General features: G+C 57.6%; 4 protein-coding genes across 9 annotated transcripts in view; 2 read left to right on the top strand and 2 right to left on the bottom strand.

The window, feature by feature from the left end:
- LOC113214016 (peroxidase) overlaps positions 1-7,847 on the top strand; it is a 9,379-nt gene extending 1,532 nt beyond the window's left edge. The window contains exons 1-12 of one of the 3 annotated variants that reach the window (XM_026433255.2): positions 2,233-2,781; positions 3,724-3,860; positions 3,952-4,133; positions 4,225-4,401; positions 4,561-4,730; positions 5,215-5,572; positions 6,018-6,165; positions 6,339-6,480; positions 6,566-6,736; positions 6,879-7,089; positions 7,437-7,545; positions 7,633-7,847. In XM_026433255.2, coding sequence (XP_026289040.2) covers positions 2,764-2,781; positions 3,724-3,860; positions 3,952-4,133; positions 4,225-4,401; positions 4,561-4,730; positions 5,215-5,572; positions 6,018-6,165; positions 6,339-6,480; positions 6,566-6,736; positions 6,879-7,089; positions 7,437-7,545; positions 7,633-7,807 — 1,998 coding nt within the window. In that variant the 5' untranslated portion in view covers positions 2,233-2,763 and the 3' untranslated portion in view covers positions 7,808-7,847. Of the gene's footprint in view, positions 1-65; positions 203-2,232; positions 2,782-3,723; positions 3,861-3,951; positions 4,134-4,224; positions 4,402-4,560; positions 4,731-5,214; positions 5,573-6,017; positions 6,166-6,338; positions 6,481-6,565; positions 6,737-6,878; positions 7,090-7,436; positions 7,546-7,632 lie in introns of those variants that run through there. The other 2 variants (XM_052264856.1, XM_052264852.1) reach the window with 2 other exon arrangements.
- LOC113214018 (cathepsin B-like) lies at positions 7,839-10,436 on the bottom strand. The gene is made up of 8 exons (XM_026433258.2): positions 10,292-10,436; positions 9,982-10,142; positions 9,537-9,749; positions 9,260-9,460; positions 8,895-9,018; positions 8,667-8,786; positions 8,025-8,344; positions 7,839-7,924 (listed from the first exon to the last, which is right to left on the bottom strand). Exons 2-7 carry the CDS (start codon positions 10,096-10,098, stop codon positions 8,070-8,072), a joined length of 1,050 nt encoding a protein of 349 aa, XP_026289043.2. The 5' UTR covers positions 10,099-10,142; positions 10,292-10,436; the 3' UTR covers positions 7,839-7,924; positions 8,025-8,069.
- A 391-nt stretch (positions 10,437-10,827) lies between these two features.
- On the top strand, positions 10,828-13,086 carry LOC113214019 (peptidoglycan-recognition protein 2-like). Of its 2 annotated transcripts, XM_052264896.1 has the most exons (5): positions 10,828-11,144; positions 11,508-11,649; positions 12,091-12,307; positions 12,529-12,647; positions 12,730-13,086. In XM_052264896.1, exons 2-5 carry the CDS (start codon positions 11,562-11,564, stop codon positions 12,912-12,914), a joined length of 609 nt encoding a protein of 202 aa, XP_052120856.1. In that variant the 5' UTR covers positions 10,828-11,144; positions 11,508-11,561; the 3' UTR covers positions 12,915-13,086. The 2 variants fall into 2 exon arrangements, with proteins under 2 accessions (XP_052120856.1, XP_026289044.1); XM_026433259.2 differs by lacking the exon at positions 11,508-11,649 and having other exon boundaries at positions 10,837-11,144.
- Positions 13,016-16,617, bottom strand: part of LOC113214017 (lipase member H-like) — a 6,052-nt gene continuing 2,450 nt past the window's right edge. For all 3 annotated transcript variants that reach the window (XM_052264879.1, XM_052264882.1, XM_052264874.1), the window contains exons 2-7: positions 16,472-16,572; positions 14,667-15,270; positions 14,385-14,536; positions 13,792-14,235; positions 13,553-13,709; positions 13,016-13,462 (exon numbers count right to left, since the gene is read on the bottom strand). In XM_052264879.1, the coding sequence (XP_052120839.1) occupies positions 13,324-13,462; positions 13,553-13,709; positions 13,792-14,235; positions 14,385-14,536; positions 14,667-15,270; positions 16,472-16,502 (1,527 nt within the window). In that variant the 5' untranslated portion in view covers positions 16,503-16,572 and the 3' untranslated portion in view covers positions 13,016-13,323. The remainder of the gene's footprint in view (positions 13,463-13,552; positions 13,710-13,791; positions 14,236-14,384; positions 14,537-14,666; positions 15,271-16,471; positions 16,573-16,617) is intronic.

The raw sequence follows: 16,617 nt of genomic DNA, 5'->3' as shown, positions 1-16,617 counted from the left end.
CATATAATTAAACAAACAGCCCGCACGCGCCCATTTAACGTTAAACAAACAAAACCCGCCCGCAGGTCCTACGCTGCACCGCGGCGGCGGTGCTGGTCCTCGCCATGGTCCATGCGACGGAGGCCCAAAGATTAAGATCAAGGTCACAACAACAGCAGCAGCGGCAGCAGCAGCAGCAGCAGCAGCAGCAGCAGCAACAGACGTGAGTAACGCTGCTCCAGTGACGACAAGATGTGGGCTTTCCCCGTGCAGCGCCGGTGCATGCTCAAGCGATTTCCTCGTGTTTCCCGCAGGTCAAGCAGCAGCAGCACTGCCTCCGGGGTGGACACGTCGTGCCCCGCGGCGCGCTCCCCGCGCTGCCAGGCCGTGCCGCCGGGAGGACGCCCTCATGGGATGCACTATAGGTTGTCTATTTTGTAGATGAAAAGGCCTATCTTGGCTTATCTCCGAGGTGGTTATCGCTAAAAACGGGAAGATGTGGCAAAACGCCCACCCAGAAAGTCCTATGAAGCAAGCTTTTCTTTACAATTTGTCTCGGCTATTATTCTAGGGAACTCAACTATGCACATTTTTGTGACAACTTTACAGGGCAACTTCTTGGGGAGCAAGGTTTCTCGAAAACTTTTCCGTTGTTTCCAGACAGCGCCTGGTCGGTAGGCAAGGTGTTGTTCTGAAGTGCAGCGCAATTTGGCGGGAGGCCTACCCTGGGCCCGGCAGGGGCTTGCCTCGGGCCGGGGCTCGGGCCGGGGCCTGCATGGCTGAAGAGGCGGCTCTGCGACGCGCCTGCAAAGTGCGGCCGCTCCTCTGTCAGCGGAGCACGGACGGCTGCATACTCGGTAGGCGGGAGTACGTCGTCCTCGGTTGCCAGGATCTTATCTGACTACGTTGCAAGTTCAGGGAACGAACTTTAATGCCTACAAATCTTTTCGTTGCCTCTCCCTTTAACTTTCAAGAAGACACAGGGTGCCCGTTGTGCCCCAAATGTTTCTTTTCCCCTACATGCATTTCGTCGTATTTTTCTGGCGCAATCGCGATTCGCTATTGTAGTTTAGGGGGCAACAACTCCGGGAATCGTGTGTACACCTATGGATGCGAATCATCAGGATAAAAATTAATCGAAACCAACAGAAATATCTGGTACAAAATAGTCGAAATAAGCGTTTTCTCCCACTGAAAAAGCGAAGGAATGAATATACGCGGACGGGAATCACTGGGAATCAAGAATTTCGGGAATCATGTGTACACTTCAAAATGTAGTTATTGCCGCCTCGATTGTAGTTAAGAAAATTAGATTAGATGCTTCTTTTTCTTTCCGCTCATTTCGGGGGAAAGAGAGACACAGGTAGGTGAGAATGATACAGCCAAAATACCCAGTAAATAGCATAGGGAACCTCGGTGGGGTAAAAACGAAACAGCGCAATTCTATTCTTTGGCCCATTTCCCCCACACTTGGTTTTCCATGTTATATGTCAATGTGTCTGGGTGTCTTTTTCTTCTCCACGCAAGTCTACCGTGAATCGGAAGAAGAGGGGATAAGTTCACTTCACACCATGACCTTTCAATCGTCTGTCTTTTTTGTAAAGTTAACTTATACTAAAAATTAAAAATGAACCTCCGAAGTTTCGGCAACTTCCGATGTGCCAGACGTATGTTACAGATCAATTAAAGGTCATGGAGATAAGTTGACTTATTGCAGAAGTAGTGTATATCATTCTTTCCCGCGCACTTCTCGTCACTCGTACTGACTGTAGAATCATACCAGGTGGCTGATTCACGCCGCGCACTTTCGAAGTTACACTGATCCGCACGGGCGAGTGGCCTATCGCCGGCGCCCAACGGCTCCATATGGCTCCGAGGCAACCCCATCGGTGTGGAGGGGGTCCAACCACCCCAGCCATGAGCACGTGGCCGGTAGCCGGCTGACTACAGCCTGAGTACGAGAGAGCCACCTGTTATTAACAACCGGCGGATAGAAAAAAGGGGGTGGGGGGGGGCGACGTACCGTCTCATTCCAGAATATAATGAATTCAACAGGGAAGGAAATAACCCAAACTACGACCTTGACATGCAAGCCTGTTGTTACAGGAAAACCAAACCGTAGTAGCCCGCTGGCCGGCTACCCACCGGTCGTCTCTCCGCAAAACCTCAGAGCATTCGAAACAAGTCCAGTCCGTGTTACCACCGACGTCCGACACGTCCACACGGTCGTGCCTCTCTAGCCGTGCCGAGTCTCTGCCCCCTGCGCCGGCTACCGCCCCATCCCGCCCTGTCAGTGTGTGCATCTCAAACGCGTGTCCAACTACGACAATGTCCAGGCTGGAGATCGCTCGCCTATGAGAGGGGCGAAGAGAGGAAACCGATCGTCAGCTGGTTGCCAGTCTGAGAGTCTCACTCCGTTCCCGTGCTATCATTACCCCTTATTCCCGGTAAAGGCACATTTCTGTCACCCCCTCCTTCGTTATTCCCCGGATCCGCCGGATCACCCGTCCCTCAGTCAGCCAGTGTGTCAATTGTCAAAGAGTGAAGGACAGATGGGAAAAATAAAGCAAATGGGATTTAGGGAGTAATCGGCGAGATATTTGGACAGCTTGTGTAAACTGACGTGAAGCGCGCTTTCGCTGGCGCGAATAAAGTATTAATTGCACTACAAGGTTGCGAGCGCCTTGTGGCGCGGCTGACGGCCCTGTCGGAAGAGATATAAGACAAGTGAACGGAAATGTTTCCTCGCTGATATCGGTGCTGGCAGTCGCATCAGTCAGCAGGATGGTCTCCTCTAGAACGGTGAGTCTTACAGAGAATCATTAACCTAATAATGAAGGAAACTATAGTTTCTGACTAACGATTTAATATTCATAAGGCGTTTTGCCTGCTATCGAAAAAAAAAAAGGATCGAGGAAATAATATGAACGTTTAAATCTGATACATTGAAAAACAAGCAAACATTTAAAAAAAATTAGCAGCCCAAATGTTTTTTAAAAAGTTTTTTTGCTGGGATATCGTTTAGCCCACTAAACTATCAATTTTAGACAGTCCTGAAGACTGTCTCTACCAGAGGGCAAAGTCCCCTCCCCCTCCTGCTCACTCTCTATGCACATAGCACAGAGCGGGCCTTTTAGTGTGCTGAAAGCCATTCAGCAAACTTATTAGCTTTTTCGCAAAGATATTAGCTATACAGTCACTCTATAAATTTTGGCCTAATTACGAATGAGTATTATTTTATGACGTGCTGTCTTTTATACTTGAAAATGCAGAGTTTCAAAATCTGACAGATTGTTAGACATTGGAGCGGGCAATGGAGAGTGACAACAGATTGCAGTTTTATTTTAATTTCGAATGTCTAAGCCTTGCGAAAAAATAAAGTGGAGCTAGGGGTTGGGGGGCTCTCCACGTATGTATGATTCTGAAAAACAAAAACACCTGTTGTATGAGTCAAAAGCCTGATAATTATCACCAGTCACGCCTCTACACTTGAGTGCAGAGATGCAGTCGTGTTTAGCAGAACCATCTGTATTTTCGCGGGTCTCAAACTTTCCGCAGTTTATTTAACTTGTTCACTGCACACACATTGATCACCTGGCCATGTGACGACATTCCCTGAGGCGCACACATTTCGCCCTCACCCTCGTTCTAGTAATCACGGCAGTCTCTTATGAGGTCGCATATAATTAAACAAACAGCCCGCACGCGCCCATTTAACGTTAAACAAACAAAACCCGCCCGCAGGTCCTACGCTGCACCGCGGCGGCGGTGCTGGTCCTCGCCATGGTCCATGCGACGGAGGCCCAAAGATTAAGATCAAGGTCACAACAACAGCAGCAGCGGCAGCAGCAGCAGCAGCAGCAGCAGCAGCAGCAACAGACGTGAGTAACGCTGCTCCAGTGACGACAAGATGTGGGCTTTCCCCGTGCAGCGCCGGTGCATGCTCAAGCGATTTCCTCGTGTTTCCCGCAGGTCAAGCAGCAGCAGCACTGCCTCCGGGGTGGACACGTCGTGCCCCGCGGCGCGCTCCCCGCGCTGCCAGGCCGTGCCGCCGCAGTACAGGCCGGTGGACGGCTCCTGCCACAAGGCGGACCGCGTCCTCGGCATGTCCGGCACGCCCTACACCAGGATCCGGAGGCCCAACTATGCCGACGGTGAGGGCAGCGGCCGCGTCGCGTCGTATGCCGCGTGCGTTGGCCCTGTCTGGTGACTCACCGTCTGATGATGACTCGATGCTTGACCCAGGCGTCCACGCGCCCAGAGCCGGCGTCACCCGCGCCGCCCTGCCCAGCCCGAGAGAGGTCGTGAACCGCCTGCACCCCGACGTGGACGTGCCGAACCCCGTGGTCAACCATTTCTTCATGAACTGGGGCCAGCTGGTGGCGCACGACATCACGCTGCTCGACACCAACTTCCCGGAGGGTAGGAGCGTAGTTCAACGGTGCTGCTACTCATGAGTTTTTCCTACTGTTGATTTTTTCCCCTGGGGGATAAGAATTTTTCAATGATTGGCACAAGATGCCAGTTTCGTATGATCAGCAAAATAGTAATGAGTAATGGTCTTCCCTATCCGGCCCACAGCCAACTCGGCGTGCTGCGCGCAGGCCGCCCGCGCCGCCAACCGCGCGACCGACTCGTGCGCCCGCATCGACATCCCCGCCAACGACCCCTTCTTCCGCCGCCACGGCGTCACCTGCCTCGGCGTGGAGCGGTCCGGGTCGCAGATCTGCGAGGCGCGCCACCACGAGCAGGTCGGTCGAAGGAGGAGGAGAAGACGCGCCGATTGGGCTGCCTAACTAGCGCGGCGCGCCGGCCGTGGAGCTGACTGATGATCGGGGCATGCGTCCTTTTCTTATTTTCTGAGCCTCTATAACAAAGACTCCAAAGTTTAACCTTTGGTCGTAGTTAATCGAAATTTAATGTGGAGTTCGCGCGTCTGTTCTCGAAACTCCACTCGTTCAGTCAATCGCGCATTTGAACGTCAGGTATCGCGCGTTCGTTTTCGTCAGCATCAAAAAGGCGAATTACCGGATCTCAGCGCCTGCAAGACTCGGGGTAGGCCAGCCCGCAGTACACGCATGCACTGTAGACAAAGTGTTGCCTACCTGCCAGGCGCCATAAGAGCTTGCATTGGCCCTAACTTGACCATTTCCCCGCGGTGAGCGACTTTCTGCACGACTCCGCATCCACGCCCACATTTTTTATCGAAGTCTTCCTCCGGTCGGCCTCTTCCAGAGAAACATGGTGACGCACTACATGGACGCCTCGCACGTGTACGGTTCGGACACGGCCAAGGCGCAGCGCCTGCGGGCGGGCCAGGGCGGGCGGCTGCGCGTGCGCACCATCAACGGCGAGGAGCACCTGCCCGCCGACGAGCAGGGCGACCTCTTTGCCGGTGACGTGCGCGTCGTGGTGACGGCCATGCTGTCCGCCGTGCACACTGTGCTGCTCCGCGAGCACAACCGCCTGGCGCGCGGCCTGGCCACGATCAACCCGCAGTGGGGCGACGAGCGGCTGTACCAGGAGGCGCGCCGCATCGTCATCGCGCAGTGGCAGCTCATCACCTACCGCGACTGGCTGCCCTGGCTCATCGGTAAGGTCAAAGGTCATCCAAATGATGTAAAGGGGCGTCGTTTTGGTCTTATTTGGCACATCCACGGACTGGGGGTCTTGGGGCCCGGGGGACCCCAAAAGATACCCTTTTTGCCTTCAAGGGGCCCCAAAAGATGCCTTTTTGCCTTTAAGGGGCCCAAAAAGATACCTTTTCGCCTGGGGCCCGGTCGGGGTTTCCCACCTAGCCCACCCACCCAGGCCAGTCCGTGGCTGATTTGGCATCATCCCGACGTAACGATGTAACACAACCTTTTTTTGTTTCGCGTGACACACTACCGACAGTTAACTCTCTGTTACCAAGCAAGGTTTAAGAGCCAAAACAGTCACGACACATTGGCTGGGATATGCCTGAATACGGCACTAGATTAGATTTCGACCGGAATGTGCTGTCAATGTTTAGTGCTGTGGTGTTTGCTGACCGACAGGCGCTGACGCGGTGAGCAGGAACAACCTGCGGCCGGCGCAGAGCGGCTACAGCCAGGCCTACAGCGCGCAGACCGACCCCAGGACCGCCAACGACTTCGCCGCCGCGGCCTTCCGCTCCTTCCACTCGCTCATCCAGAACAACATTTGGTGCGAATTGACATTGACTCCCGCGTTGACATTACTCGCCTTGGCGCCGCCGCCGCGCGTCCCTGGGAGCGGCGGTGGCGGCGGCGCCTGGCGCTGGGAGGAGCAGCTATAGCGTGATGTGTGTGTCGGGTGCCGACGTTTGACGTGTCGCTGCGTTGCGTGGATGGATACAGGTTCGGGCGCAGTGGCCGCCAGGGCGGCACCGTCGTGGACGTCCCCGCCGACATCGTCCTCCGGTCCGGCATGGTGCAGGCCGTGGTGGAGGGCATGCTGTACCAGCCCAGCCAGGAACAGGACCAGTTCATGGCCGACCAGGTCGGTATAATGACACGGTTATTAGCGCCGGAAACTGATGGCGTCCTCTACCTACATGCATTTCCTCTCCTTTACCTCCCCCCAGATTAAGAACCGCATGTTCGCCAACGGCAGAGCGTTCGGCGGCGATCTGATCGCCACGGACATCATGCGAGGCCGTGAGCACGGTCTTCCCAGCTACAACGATTACCGGCAGACGTGCGGACTACGCAGGGCTAGCAACTGGCAGGGATTCTCCGACCTCATCAGCCAGCGGGTACACCACTTTCACTGCTAAACTACAGTTCAAAATTTTTCAACCAATTTATATTCTTGAAAATTGCGCCTGTACCTACAGGTCGAACCTCCTGCTCCCCGGCAGTGTCATTGAACGCCTATGTTTATCATTCCTCTGACAGAACATCCAGATCCTTCAGTCTCTGTACGCCCACCCGGACGACGTGGACTACTACGTGGGCGGCCTTCTGGAGCGCCGCAGCGACACCTCCGCGACGGCCTCCATCACGTCCCCGGTGTTCCAGTGCATCGTCGTCGACCAGTTCCGTCGCTACAAGGAGGGCGACCCGTACTTCTTCGACTTGGCCGGCCCCGGACAGCGCTTCTCGCCAGGTTCGAAATATACCGCGTGTTTCCTTTCGAAACTTTTCAATGCACAAGACCAATTCGAGGAACTATACTTTGTATTTGAGCGCACTGCTCGGTTACTTTACAAACACATTCTTGGAGTCTCATTAGTGTTAAAACTCCAGCTGTTGCGATACTGTGCCGCATGCATGCGTGTGGGTGGGTTGCCTACATAGCCGGGCTGAACGCAGCCGCTTGGTAGCTAGCTAAGATTGCACCGGCAAAAAGGTTTCGCCGAACGATGTCACCAGCGCACTGGAATCAGCAGTTTCCAGCGAATGAGTTATATACTTGCCACTGACGCATTCTGGTGTTTGGTGTTGTCTCCGTAGCCCAACTCCAGGAGATCCGCAAGCAGACGGCGTCCAAGCTCATGTGCGACAACATCCCGGCCCTGAACGTCGTGCCGCGCAACGCCTTCTTGAAGATCGGAGTGCAAGGGTAAGCGTCACACATGCACACACCTAACCATGCCGTATCGACTTTGGGCATTTTTTTACTGCAAATTTTCTTCCATGTCTGTTCCAGAAACAGCAACGTGCAGTGCAGCCAGCTGCCCGGCCTGGACCTGACGCCCTGGAGGGAGGGCGGCTCCAGCACTCAGCAGCGAAGCCAGCAGCAGCAACAGCAACAACCCTGCGAGCAGGCGCAGCAGGCGTCGCGGCAGCAGCCACAGCAGCAGCGGAGGAGCTGGTGGGGCTAGGGCCCAACAAGTTCAATAAAGATAGTCTGCATTACTATGATATGTATTGTATTTAATTTCGCCAAAGTGTGCGTTACTGTTGAGCGTCCCGCCGATAGCCTACGTAAGTGATAGCAACTGCAATCAATGCAAGAGCAAGTGTATGTCAAAAAATTGCCTTAGAAATAAAATCACGTCTAGAGAAATATAAAACACACAAATCTGGCTGTGACCTTACATTCTAGCACTAATAAAAGAACAAGAATTAGTTCAATCTCGTTTGTTAGTTGGGCGGAGGGGGCGGCGCCGTTCCAGGAGTCGGGGCGGGGGCGGCGGCGGCGGCCAGTCGGCTGGTGACGGGGTAGCCGCTGACCACCCGGACACCCTCGATCTTGCACTCGCCGACGCCGCGCCTGATCTTGAAGAAGCCCTTGTCCCCCCAGCCGATGCCCCAGGTGTTGGCCGCCAGCCAGTAGGGCACCCCGTTCTCCGTCCCCCAGCCGATGAGCCGCACTGCGTGGGCGCCGGTGTGGACGCCCGCCACCTGCTGGTACACCCCTGCAGACACGTTTTCCATGACGCTCGTACACTTACACCGTGTTCCGCATCACGGCAAGAACAATGTCTGATTTTTTGAGGAAAAGGGAAAAACTTTAATTAATTCCCACAACTTGAGATAATCTAATTTTGAGAATGTCTTCTAAAATGAGGAAAATCCTCTCATTTTCTTCGAAGACTTCCCGAAAATCTGAGGAGTCTTTCTCAAATTATGGGAGTTCCTAAGTTTTCCCTTTTTCCAAAAAAGTATCAAACATTGTTTTTTACTGTGACCGACCGTGACTCTTTCCTAGCCCTATGCTTCGGCAAAGGAATTACTGACCCGTGGAGTAGCACTTAAAGTCCTCGTACACATCCAGGATGACGACGATGGGACCTCCCCGCATGATCTCGGCCTGCATGTTGACCGGGCGGTTGAAGGGCAGCAGGTGGTATCTGTCCCCTGAGCCAAACCGGACGAGAAGGACAAATCACACACAAAACCATTCGTCCGCCGTTCCCCCCCTCCCCCCTTTTCCATCATGATTCTCAAAAACTCTTCCTCCCTCACCAAATCGACGGTCGACATTGAACGCATGCGGGTACGGACGCTGGCACTCCTTGGGGCAGTCCATGCGCGAAGCCGGTACCAGGCAGTGAGGCCCCGACGGCGGCGTCGTGTAGGGCGCGCACCCCTGCAAAGACAAGTCGTCTGCTCGGGGACCGGGCTCCGGACTAAGAGGGCGGGCCGTAGACTTCAGATTGCCTGCACGGGGGTTTTTGTCAGGCATCATGCCTACTTTATAGGAGGCTGTCTAGAGACGACGCCCCCTCCTTTTCAAGCCCCCGTCCCCTTTCCCCTCGCTAGAAGGCAAGCCGGCCGCCCGCGTGCACGGCGGTACAGCATACACCCCGCGCCCGCGCCGCTCTCCTCACCACCGAGGAGTTGAAGGGCCCGCCCGAGACCACCCCGCGCGCCGCCCAGTAGTCGAACGCCTCCGCGGGGTCGCCGCCCTGGCAGCCCGAGCTGTTGGCCGCCGACTTGCTGCAGTGCAGCAGGTGCTCGGCCGAGTACTCGAAGTGCTCGTGGCCGTGGATGCACTGGCGGTCCGTCATCGCCATGGCCGAGGCGTAGGCCTGGGGGAACACACACCGCGCCCGTCAGCTCGTCGTCCTGGGGCACAGCCGTGACCTCCCCGGTACCCCCTCGCACCCAACACGAGCCGCAGCAGCCCTGGTTCACGATCTTGCTGATGGAGGGGCAGTGCGGCCAGGCGCGGCGAGCGTCGAACGACTCGGGGAGGTCGCGCTGCAGGACGGCGTCGCCGTCGTCGAACAGCCTGGCGTCCAGGCTCATCTTGACGGAGAACACGGGGTTCAGAATCACGCCCTCATAGTAAGGCGGCGGCCTGGCGATGCGAGCGTGCTGAGGTGCAGAGAAGAAACACACGCGTCAGTATCTTGCCGCGGGTACACCGACCCACCGGCTAAGAGGTAGGGTTGCCGAGGTGGCCCAGGTGACCGGGTAGGGTTGCCCAGATGCCAAGGCGACTAGGTTGGGTTGCCCAGATGCCAAGGCGACTAGGTAGGGTTGCCACGACCACAGCCATGGCCACGGCCACATCCTCGGCTACATCCACGGCCACTGCTCGACTCACCTGCCAGGGCTTTGGGGTGTCGGACAGGGTCGCGCAATTGAAGTCAGCGGCGGCGAGCAGGCGCAGCCAGGCGCCGCAGGTCGCAAAGAGGATGGCGGTGCAGGCGGCTGCAGACATGGCCGACCGTGCCGCCGCGGGGCCCCGCTCTCATCTGTCGGGAGCTGTCAATCAAAGCGCGGGATCCAATTTTTTTTTGACGGCAGGACCCGGAACCAAGCCAAAATAAATATATACAAGGAGGAGAAACGGCGCGCGGTCGGCTGCGGCTCCTGCTGCACACGGCGGCGGCATTCCTCGCGCGTATACGTACGGCGCCCTTCTTTACGTTCTCGGCCCGTCAAGGCCGGTGTCCAAGTCGCGGGCCGAGAGATTCCGGGTCATTCTGTATGCGACGGCTGCGGCGGGACGGGCCAGACTCAGACTGGCCAGCCCGGCCGGCAGGACCGGCGGGACACCGCGCCGCCCGCCCACACCCGCGATAACAGTAGTACAGTCTGCTCCGCAACGGTGTTCCCGCCCCCCTCCCTTAGTGTGGCTTAAATTACGGGTCCTGATTTATTTCCCACCCATCAGTACCTTTCCATTTAAGGTGGCAATCAACAACAACAACAACAACAACAACAACAACAACAACAACAACAACAACAACAACAACAACAACAACAACGACAACAACAGTATCCCGCTCCGTAAACACTGACCATACGTCAGAGACTTCCGAGAATTTGGCACACGGTTGTCCAGCCGCGCATGTGCCAGAGCGGACGCTGCACAGTGTTGTGGTTTCGCCTCCTCCCCTCCCGGACAGTAAGTAAGATGCCATTAGCCCCGTGAAGCCCGAGAGGGTAAGCGTTCCCACAACACGGCAGCAGCGTCCGCTCTGGTGGCTCTGATACACCCGGTACCGAGGGTGCCCCCCCCCCCTTTCGGAAGAGTCGAGGGGCTTAGCTCGGCCGGCTGCCGGGCGGGCGGTGCGAGGTGTGGGACTCGCCTTGACATTGGCACTCGCTCGCCTCACCTCGCCTTCCCACCAGCGGCTCCATACCAAGAGTCTGCCTCTGCCAGCCTGCCCGCCATGCGTTCCGCCACGCGGACCGCCGCAGCAGCAGCCGACGCGCGCATCCTCGGCCCGCTTCTGATCATCCTCTCTCTCACGCTGCAAGGTAAGGATGTGCACTTCAGCAGGGGGGTCAGTGGGGCGCGCGCCGCCCGGGCCCGATCCGAGGAAACATCGACGTCCGCCCCAGGAGTCTCCGGCCGCGGAGCAGGACGAGTTACCCTAGGGCGGGACGCTCGTCGTCCGCGTGTTGTTCACGTCGTGTCTCCTTCCTGTCGGTGGCATACAGGTGGAGTGTGGTCGCCCATACTTATGCTCGTAGCCATGAATCAGCCGTGGTTGTTGAGGTGTCGCAGTCAAAATCCAAAGTTGGCTAGCAGACAGGTTACTTGCCGGTTCCGGTTGCGGTTGCTTGTCACCTTGTCATCGTACATAAAGTGTGACCGTTTTTCTTGTATTCATTTTTCAGCGGGCTGGAACTCGGCGCCTGCGAAACTCGGGTAGGCCATCCCGCTGTACACGTATGCACTGCAGGCGAGATGTTGCCTGCCTACCAGGCGCTATGAGAGCTGTGCGCCGGCTTGCATGCATTTATAAGCTGAACTTGGCAGGTTCGTGACGGCAAATGGCGATCGTTCCTTCTAGGCGATACCCCCTCAAGGTAACCACCACAATGAACGTTTCCCGTGCACCGAAGCTAATCGCGCTAACGAAAGCGCCTGCGGCGCGCTGGATAGGCCGACCCGTCAGGCAGCCGTGAGGAGACGGCGGCCCGCCCTGAGCGCCGGGGCTCGGGCTCGGGCGACCACGCGTACGCCTAAGCTAACGCGCCCTCGCACCGCCTCGGAGAACGGTTATTGCGGGGGTAACTTGTATGAGGAGCGCACAGCCTGGCACAGCCCTCCGAGGAGTTTTTCGATTTAAAAAAAATCAGTGTACACCCTACGGAAAAAACAGGGGGGAAAAAAACAAATTAAAATCGAGGAAAAATTCCTTTTTAAATTCAGAAAAATCGGTGTACGCTTGAATTGATAGTGAAATACCCATCGCAGCACCCGGAGCCCGCGGCGCCTGCCCGGACATCATCCCCCGCCGTCGCTGGGGGGCGGCGTCCTCCGAGCGCGTGGACTACATCCCCTTCCCGGTGCGTGACGTGATCGTGGGCCACACGGTGGGCGGGAGCTGCGCCTCCGAGGAGGCGTGCGCCCAGGAGGCCGTCAGCATCCAGAAGCAGCACAAGGCCCTCGGCTGGGGCGACATCGGCTACGGGTGCGTAGTATGTGTAGCGCGCGGTGCGGGATTCGCGGCCCCATTTCCCCCCTATCGCACTTGCAGGGGAAAGCTCGGCCCGCAGCGTGGTCTTCCAGAAGCCACGTGACCCATTTTAATCCGCCCCCCTCCTCTCTGCGATGGTAGACCTTTCCTCCCCTACGTGGTTTAACATGTGAGACCCCTAATGAGCCCGAACTCACACTATGCCTCTCCGCCAGGTTCCTCATCGGCGGCGACGGCCTCATCTTTGAGGGCCAGGGCTGGCACAAGGAGGGCGCGCACACTTACGGCTACAACAAGAAGTCCATCGGCGTCGCTTTCATGGGTGACTTTTCAGGTGCGTCTCCCAGTCAATATAAGTGTTATCCCCGTTATCGCGCGTGGACGCATCTCTCCTGAACGACGCGTTGTTCTCCCAGAGCGGCGCGCGTCCACGGCGCAGCTGAAGGCGCTGCGGGCGCTGCTGCGCTGCGGCGTGGAGCTGGGCGAGCTCTCCGAGGACGTGCGTCTGTACGGCCAGCGGCAGGTGCAGCAGACCGAGAGCCCCGGCCGCGAGTTGTACAAGCAGATCAAGGAGCTCCCCGAGTGGGTGGCGGCGCCCTGAGCCTGAGGCGCTCGCTGAGGTGACGGCACCCTGAAGGCGCAGGGGATATCGTGTGTGTAAATTCAATGATTTGGAAAATTTTCTCTTATTTCTGGAAACACTTATATTTGTATGTCGTCTTTTCTATATTTTTACCCTTTTGCAACAGAATAGGAACAACAAAGTAAACATATCAAGTCGTTTTTCTCGTCATTTTTTTCTTCTTAAGTGCATTATCATAAGCACAAAGGACAATTTGATTAATGTTTGGCTATCTAGCCATCACAGCCATCGTAATAAGTTAGTGGGATGCGCGTCACATTGCGCGTTCCTCGAAACTCAAACCCAACTTGCGAGCAACAATAATTAATACCACTGCGGTCACGCGTCTGACGACGGGATCGTCCCGACCGAGCAGGACGACGCGTCGTCAGCACTGCAGCACCATCACCCCGTCCCGACCGTCGTTGCTCCGGATGGTGAACAGCCCGACGAGGTCCCTGTCACCAGCCTTCCTCAGCTCCTCCCGCAACGGCGCCGTTCTCCTGCGGTAGAAGGACCCCCGCGTCCTGCAACACAATAACCAGCACGGTGAGCAGGGGGCGCGGCCTCGGAGTCCGCGTGTGGCCGGTGATGCTCAGCCGGGACGGGGGACTCACCTCGGATCGGCGTAGACGCCGATGACGGCCTTGCTGCCACCCTCGCACTCGCCGCTTTGGAAGGCCTGCCAGGACGAGCAGTTCCGGAACACGTTGGCGCTGGGCCGCCTAAGCGAGTCGATGATCACGTCGTAGGCCAGGCAGTGCGAGCAGAGACCTGCGAACGGACGAATAGTTGAACACACGGCGTGTCGTGGACTCGCTCGGCTCGGGTGCTGCTGTTCCTCGCGGTTCCTCACCGATGGAGTCCCTGCCGCAGCCGGGCTGCGCGTGCATGCCGCCCTCGGGGAAGTAGTCCACGTGGCCGGTGGCGCCCGCGTAGCCCAGGTAGCCGCCGTCCGTGTGGATGACGTCGACGAAGGCCGCGTCCGAGGGGTCGAGCCGGTGGCCGGGGTCGCGGTTCTCGAAGAGCGGGCCGGCGGGGTCCAGAGCCGTGATCCTGCCCGCGCCCGCGGGGCCCAGCACCATGCTGCCGGCTGCACCCGCGATCTGCCCGCCCAGGCTGTGGCCGACGATGTGCACGTCGTCGAGGCTGAGGCCCTGGCCGGCCAGCAGCCGCACCATCTCGGCGACCTCGGTCGACACGCGGGGCACGGCCAGCTTCACGGCGGAGCTGTACTCGTGGGTGTCGGCGCCGGACCAGTCCACCGTGATGACGTTGCAGTCCTGGACGGCCAGGAAGGCTGCAACAGGAACAGGCGGGCTGTGGTGGGCAGCAGCTCGCGCAGGACCCTCTCAGTGCGCAAGGCCGCCCCGGACCCGCGCCACGCTTCGTCCACAAAGAGCATACATTGTGACCTGTTTCCCTTTCCTGCGCATCACAATAACTTACCATCCTTAAGGGCGTCCCCGCCAGAGCTGGGGCCCTGGTGCGACAGGAAGCCATGGATGATGAACTTGGTCGGCTTGCTCGGACTGAAGGTGGACTGCTCCACGGTCTCCCTCTTGCGTGCGTAGAGTCTGGTGGGGGTTGTCTGCTGGTCTCTGACGTCAGGAAAGAAAATGGAGGATCAAAACTTGACCGGAGCCTTAGGCAGGGTCAGTGACGCGCGTGCCGCGCATGTCGGAAGGACTTTTGTCGGGTGGGGCCTGGAAGCGAGCCTGGAGGCCGTACCTCGTGAACAAGTCGAACCGGACTGTCTCGGCGGCGCTGGCGCTGAAGGCTCGGAACGCCCTGACGAAGAACTTGCCCGCACCCTCGGCCAGGGAGACTACCGAGGAGGGGCGCAACATCCGCCAGGGACTCGCCGGCTTCGAGACGAGCCCCGCGGTGGACGGCGGCCTAGTCGTGAACTCGGTCGCCGTCGACAGGACCAGGTCGGCCGCCGGCGACGTCCTCGAAATGGAGCGCGACACCGTGATCGGCGAGGAGAGGAGGCTGTCCGCGAACACGGCCGTCGTCGGCGTCCCGGAGTCGTAGCCGGTGGAGTAGCCTCCGCTGGAGTATACTCCGGTGGAGTAGCCTTGTTCGGGCTTGTTGTAGGCTCTGGTGGAGAAGCCGACCGAAGAGTAGCCGGCCGAGGAGGAGCCGGCCGACGAGTAGCCTGCCGAGTAGCCCGACCACGCCGGCGGCGGGCTGAGCGAGGTGTGGGGCTCCACCAGGCCGCCGGGGTCTACCGCGGGACCGTACAGCGTGTTGAAGTAGCCGGCCGACCAGCCGCCGGCCGCCAGGTCTGCCGGGCCGGGGAGACCCGCGAGGACCGCGAGCATCGCGAGGACTGCGGCAGACGAACAACGGGTCAAGGAACAAGGACATGAACCCCTTTCTCTCCAACCCCCCAGTGCACAGTGCGTGACCAGCGCCCCTCTAGGCTGCGACACCGGGCGCTGGTTTGTCTCTTCGAGGGGCCTAAATGACGGCCGTGCTCGTGCATAACGAGCGCCTCGCTGCGGTCGAGAGAGGGCCGCCATTTCGCTCATTATTCGGGAAAGCGAGCGAGTATGCGCCACTAAACGACACGCCGTCACCCAATTTAGAAAAATTATGCTCTTTTAAAAAGACCAATCCGCACAACACATATTTTTTTTATGCAGCGGCGTTATGGACGGCCGTGTGTACTTGAGGATGAGAAAATAGTGGCTCTTTCACTCATCGCCAGGCTCACTTGCAGCGCCGCGGCCCAAGGCCCCGCGGCCCGCGGCCGCCTGCTGGTGGCCGATAGTAATAATAAAACTAACAACAACAATCATTCGACTTCTCAGAGCTGCCTGTTGTCCAGACCACGCCCGGAAGGCGGCAGGCCCTAACGGCCCTAACACTTTTTTTTCTAGCAGTGCAGCGGCGCGCGTTAAGGAGGGTCCAGGTCCCACGCCACGGCTGTTCTCATCCAGAGGCGCCAGTGTCGTGGAATCCGCCCAAAGTCGAAAGGTTCGCTCGGGAGGCCCGGAGGCGGAAGAGCGGCAGAGAGTGCGCGGGCCGACAGTGGGAAAGCAATCGGGACCGGAACCACGACCGAAATCTCAACACAAACGCGTGCAGATATTCATTAAAATGTAGAAGGAAGGGAAGTTCCCGATGACTTCTCTACAGAAGACAATACGGTTTTAGTTGTGAAAAGGGGTGAATTTTCGAACTGGTTCCGGTCTCATTGTTTTCCTGACCTCTTACTTAAACACGCTACAAGCTAGTATCACTCAACGGGTTAAATGCATAAAATGGTGATAAAGAGCGGATATGGCCTATAGCGTGTGGCTGCAGCGGCAGCAGCGCAGAAAGTTGACACGCGAACACAACTCGTCGAACTGCCTGTCCTATACGCCGTCACAGTTATAGAGCCTACTCTCACGGTTATGTCATCTTGGGGTATTTTTCTGCGAATTTATCGACCGGCTCTACATAATTGTGTCTATGTGTCTATACGAAGATTTCCGGCTCCAAACATTCCGCGCACGCATGTGGTGCTATGACAGTCTACTCACCGGAGGCGCGAGGAGCCCGCGAGAGGTCCATGCCGGTGCGGTCGGGTCCTCTGCTGCTACTGCTGCTGATGATGTTGCTGCGGCCTGCGCCCGGCGTCAGTCTGGGGACCGCAGAGGACGACAACGTGCTTCGTGAGCTGAGGATG

The sequence above is a fragment of the Frankliniella occidentalis genome, unplaced genomic scaffold (assembly GCF_000697945.3).
Source record: "Frankliniella occidentalis isolate FOCC.00 unplaced genomic scaffold, Focc_3.1 Scaffold2, whole genome shotgun sequence".
NCBI lineage: Eukaryota > Metazoa > Arthropoda > Insecta > Thysanoptera > Thripidae > Frankliniella > Frankliniella occidentalis.
This window is presented reverse-complemented; position numbering and strand designations above follow the sequence as displayed.

Excerpts from the sequence above, each read along its gene's own strand:
- LOC113214019 (XM_052264896.1), top strand. The coding sequence starts at position 11,562 with ATGCACTGCAGGCGAGATGTTGCCTGCCTACCAGGCGCTATGAGAGCT. Across the intron at positions 11,650-12,090 it reads TTATAAGCTGAACTTGGCAG|CACCCGGAGCCCGCGGCGCC; the intron begins GTTCGTGACGGC and ends TACCCATCGCAG. Across the intron at positions 12,308-12,528 it reads TGGGGCGACATCGGCTACGG|GTTCCTCATCGGCGGCGACG; the intron begins GTGCGTAGTATG and ends CCTCTCCGCCAG.
- LOC113214018 (XM_026433258.2), bottom strand. The coding sequence starts at position 10,098 with ATGTCTGCAGCCGCCTGCACCGCCATCCTCTTTGCGACCTGCGGCGCC. Across the intron at positions 9,750-9,981 it reads ACACCCCAAAGCCCTGGCAG|CACGCTCGCATCGCCAGGCC; the intron begins GTGAGTCGAGCA and ends TCTGCACCTCAG. Across the intron at positions 9,019-9,259 it reads GGCCCTTCAACTCCTCGGTG|GGGTGCGCGCCCTACACGAC; the intron begins GTGAGGAGAGCG and ends TTGTCTTTGCAG.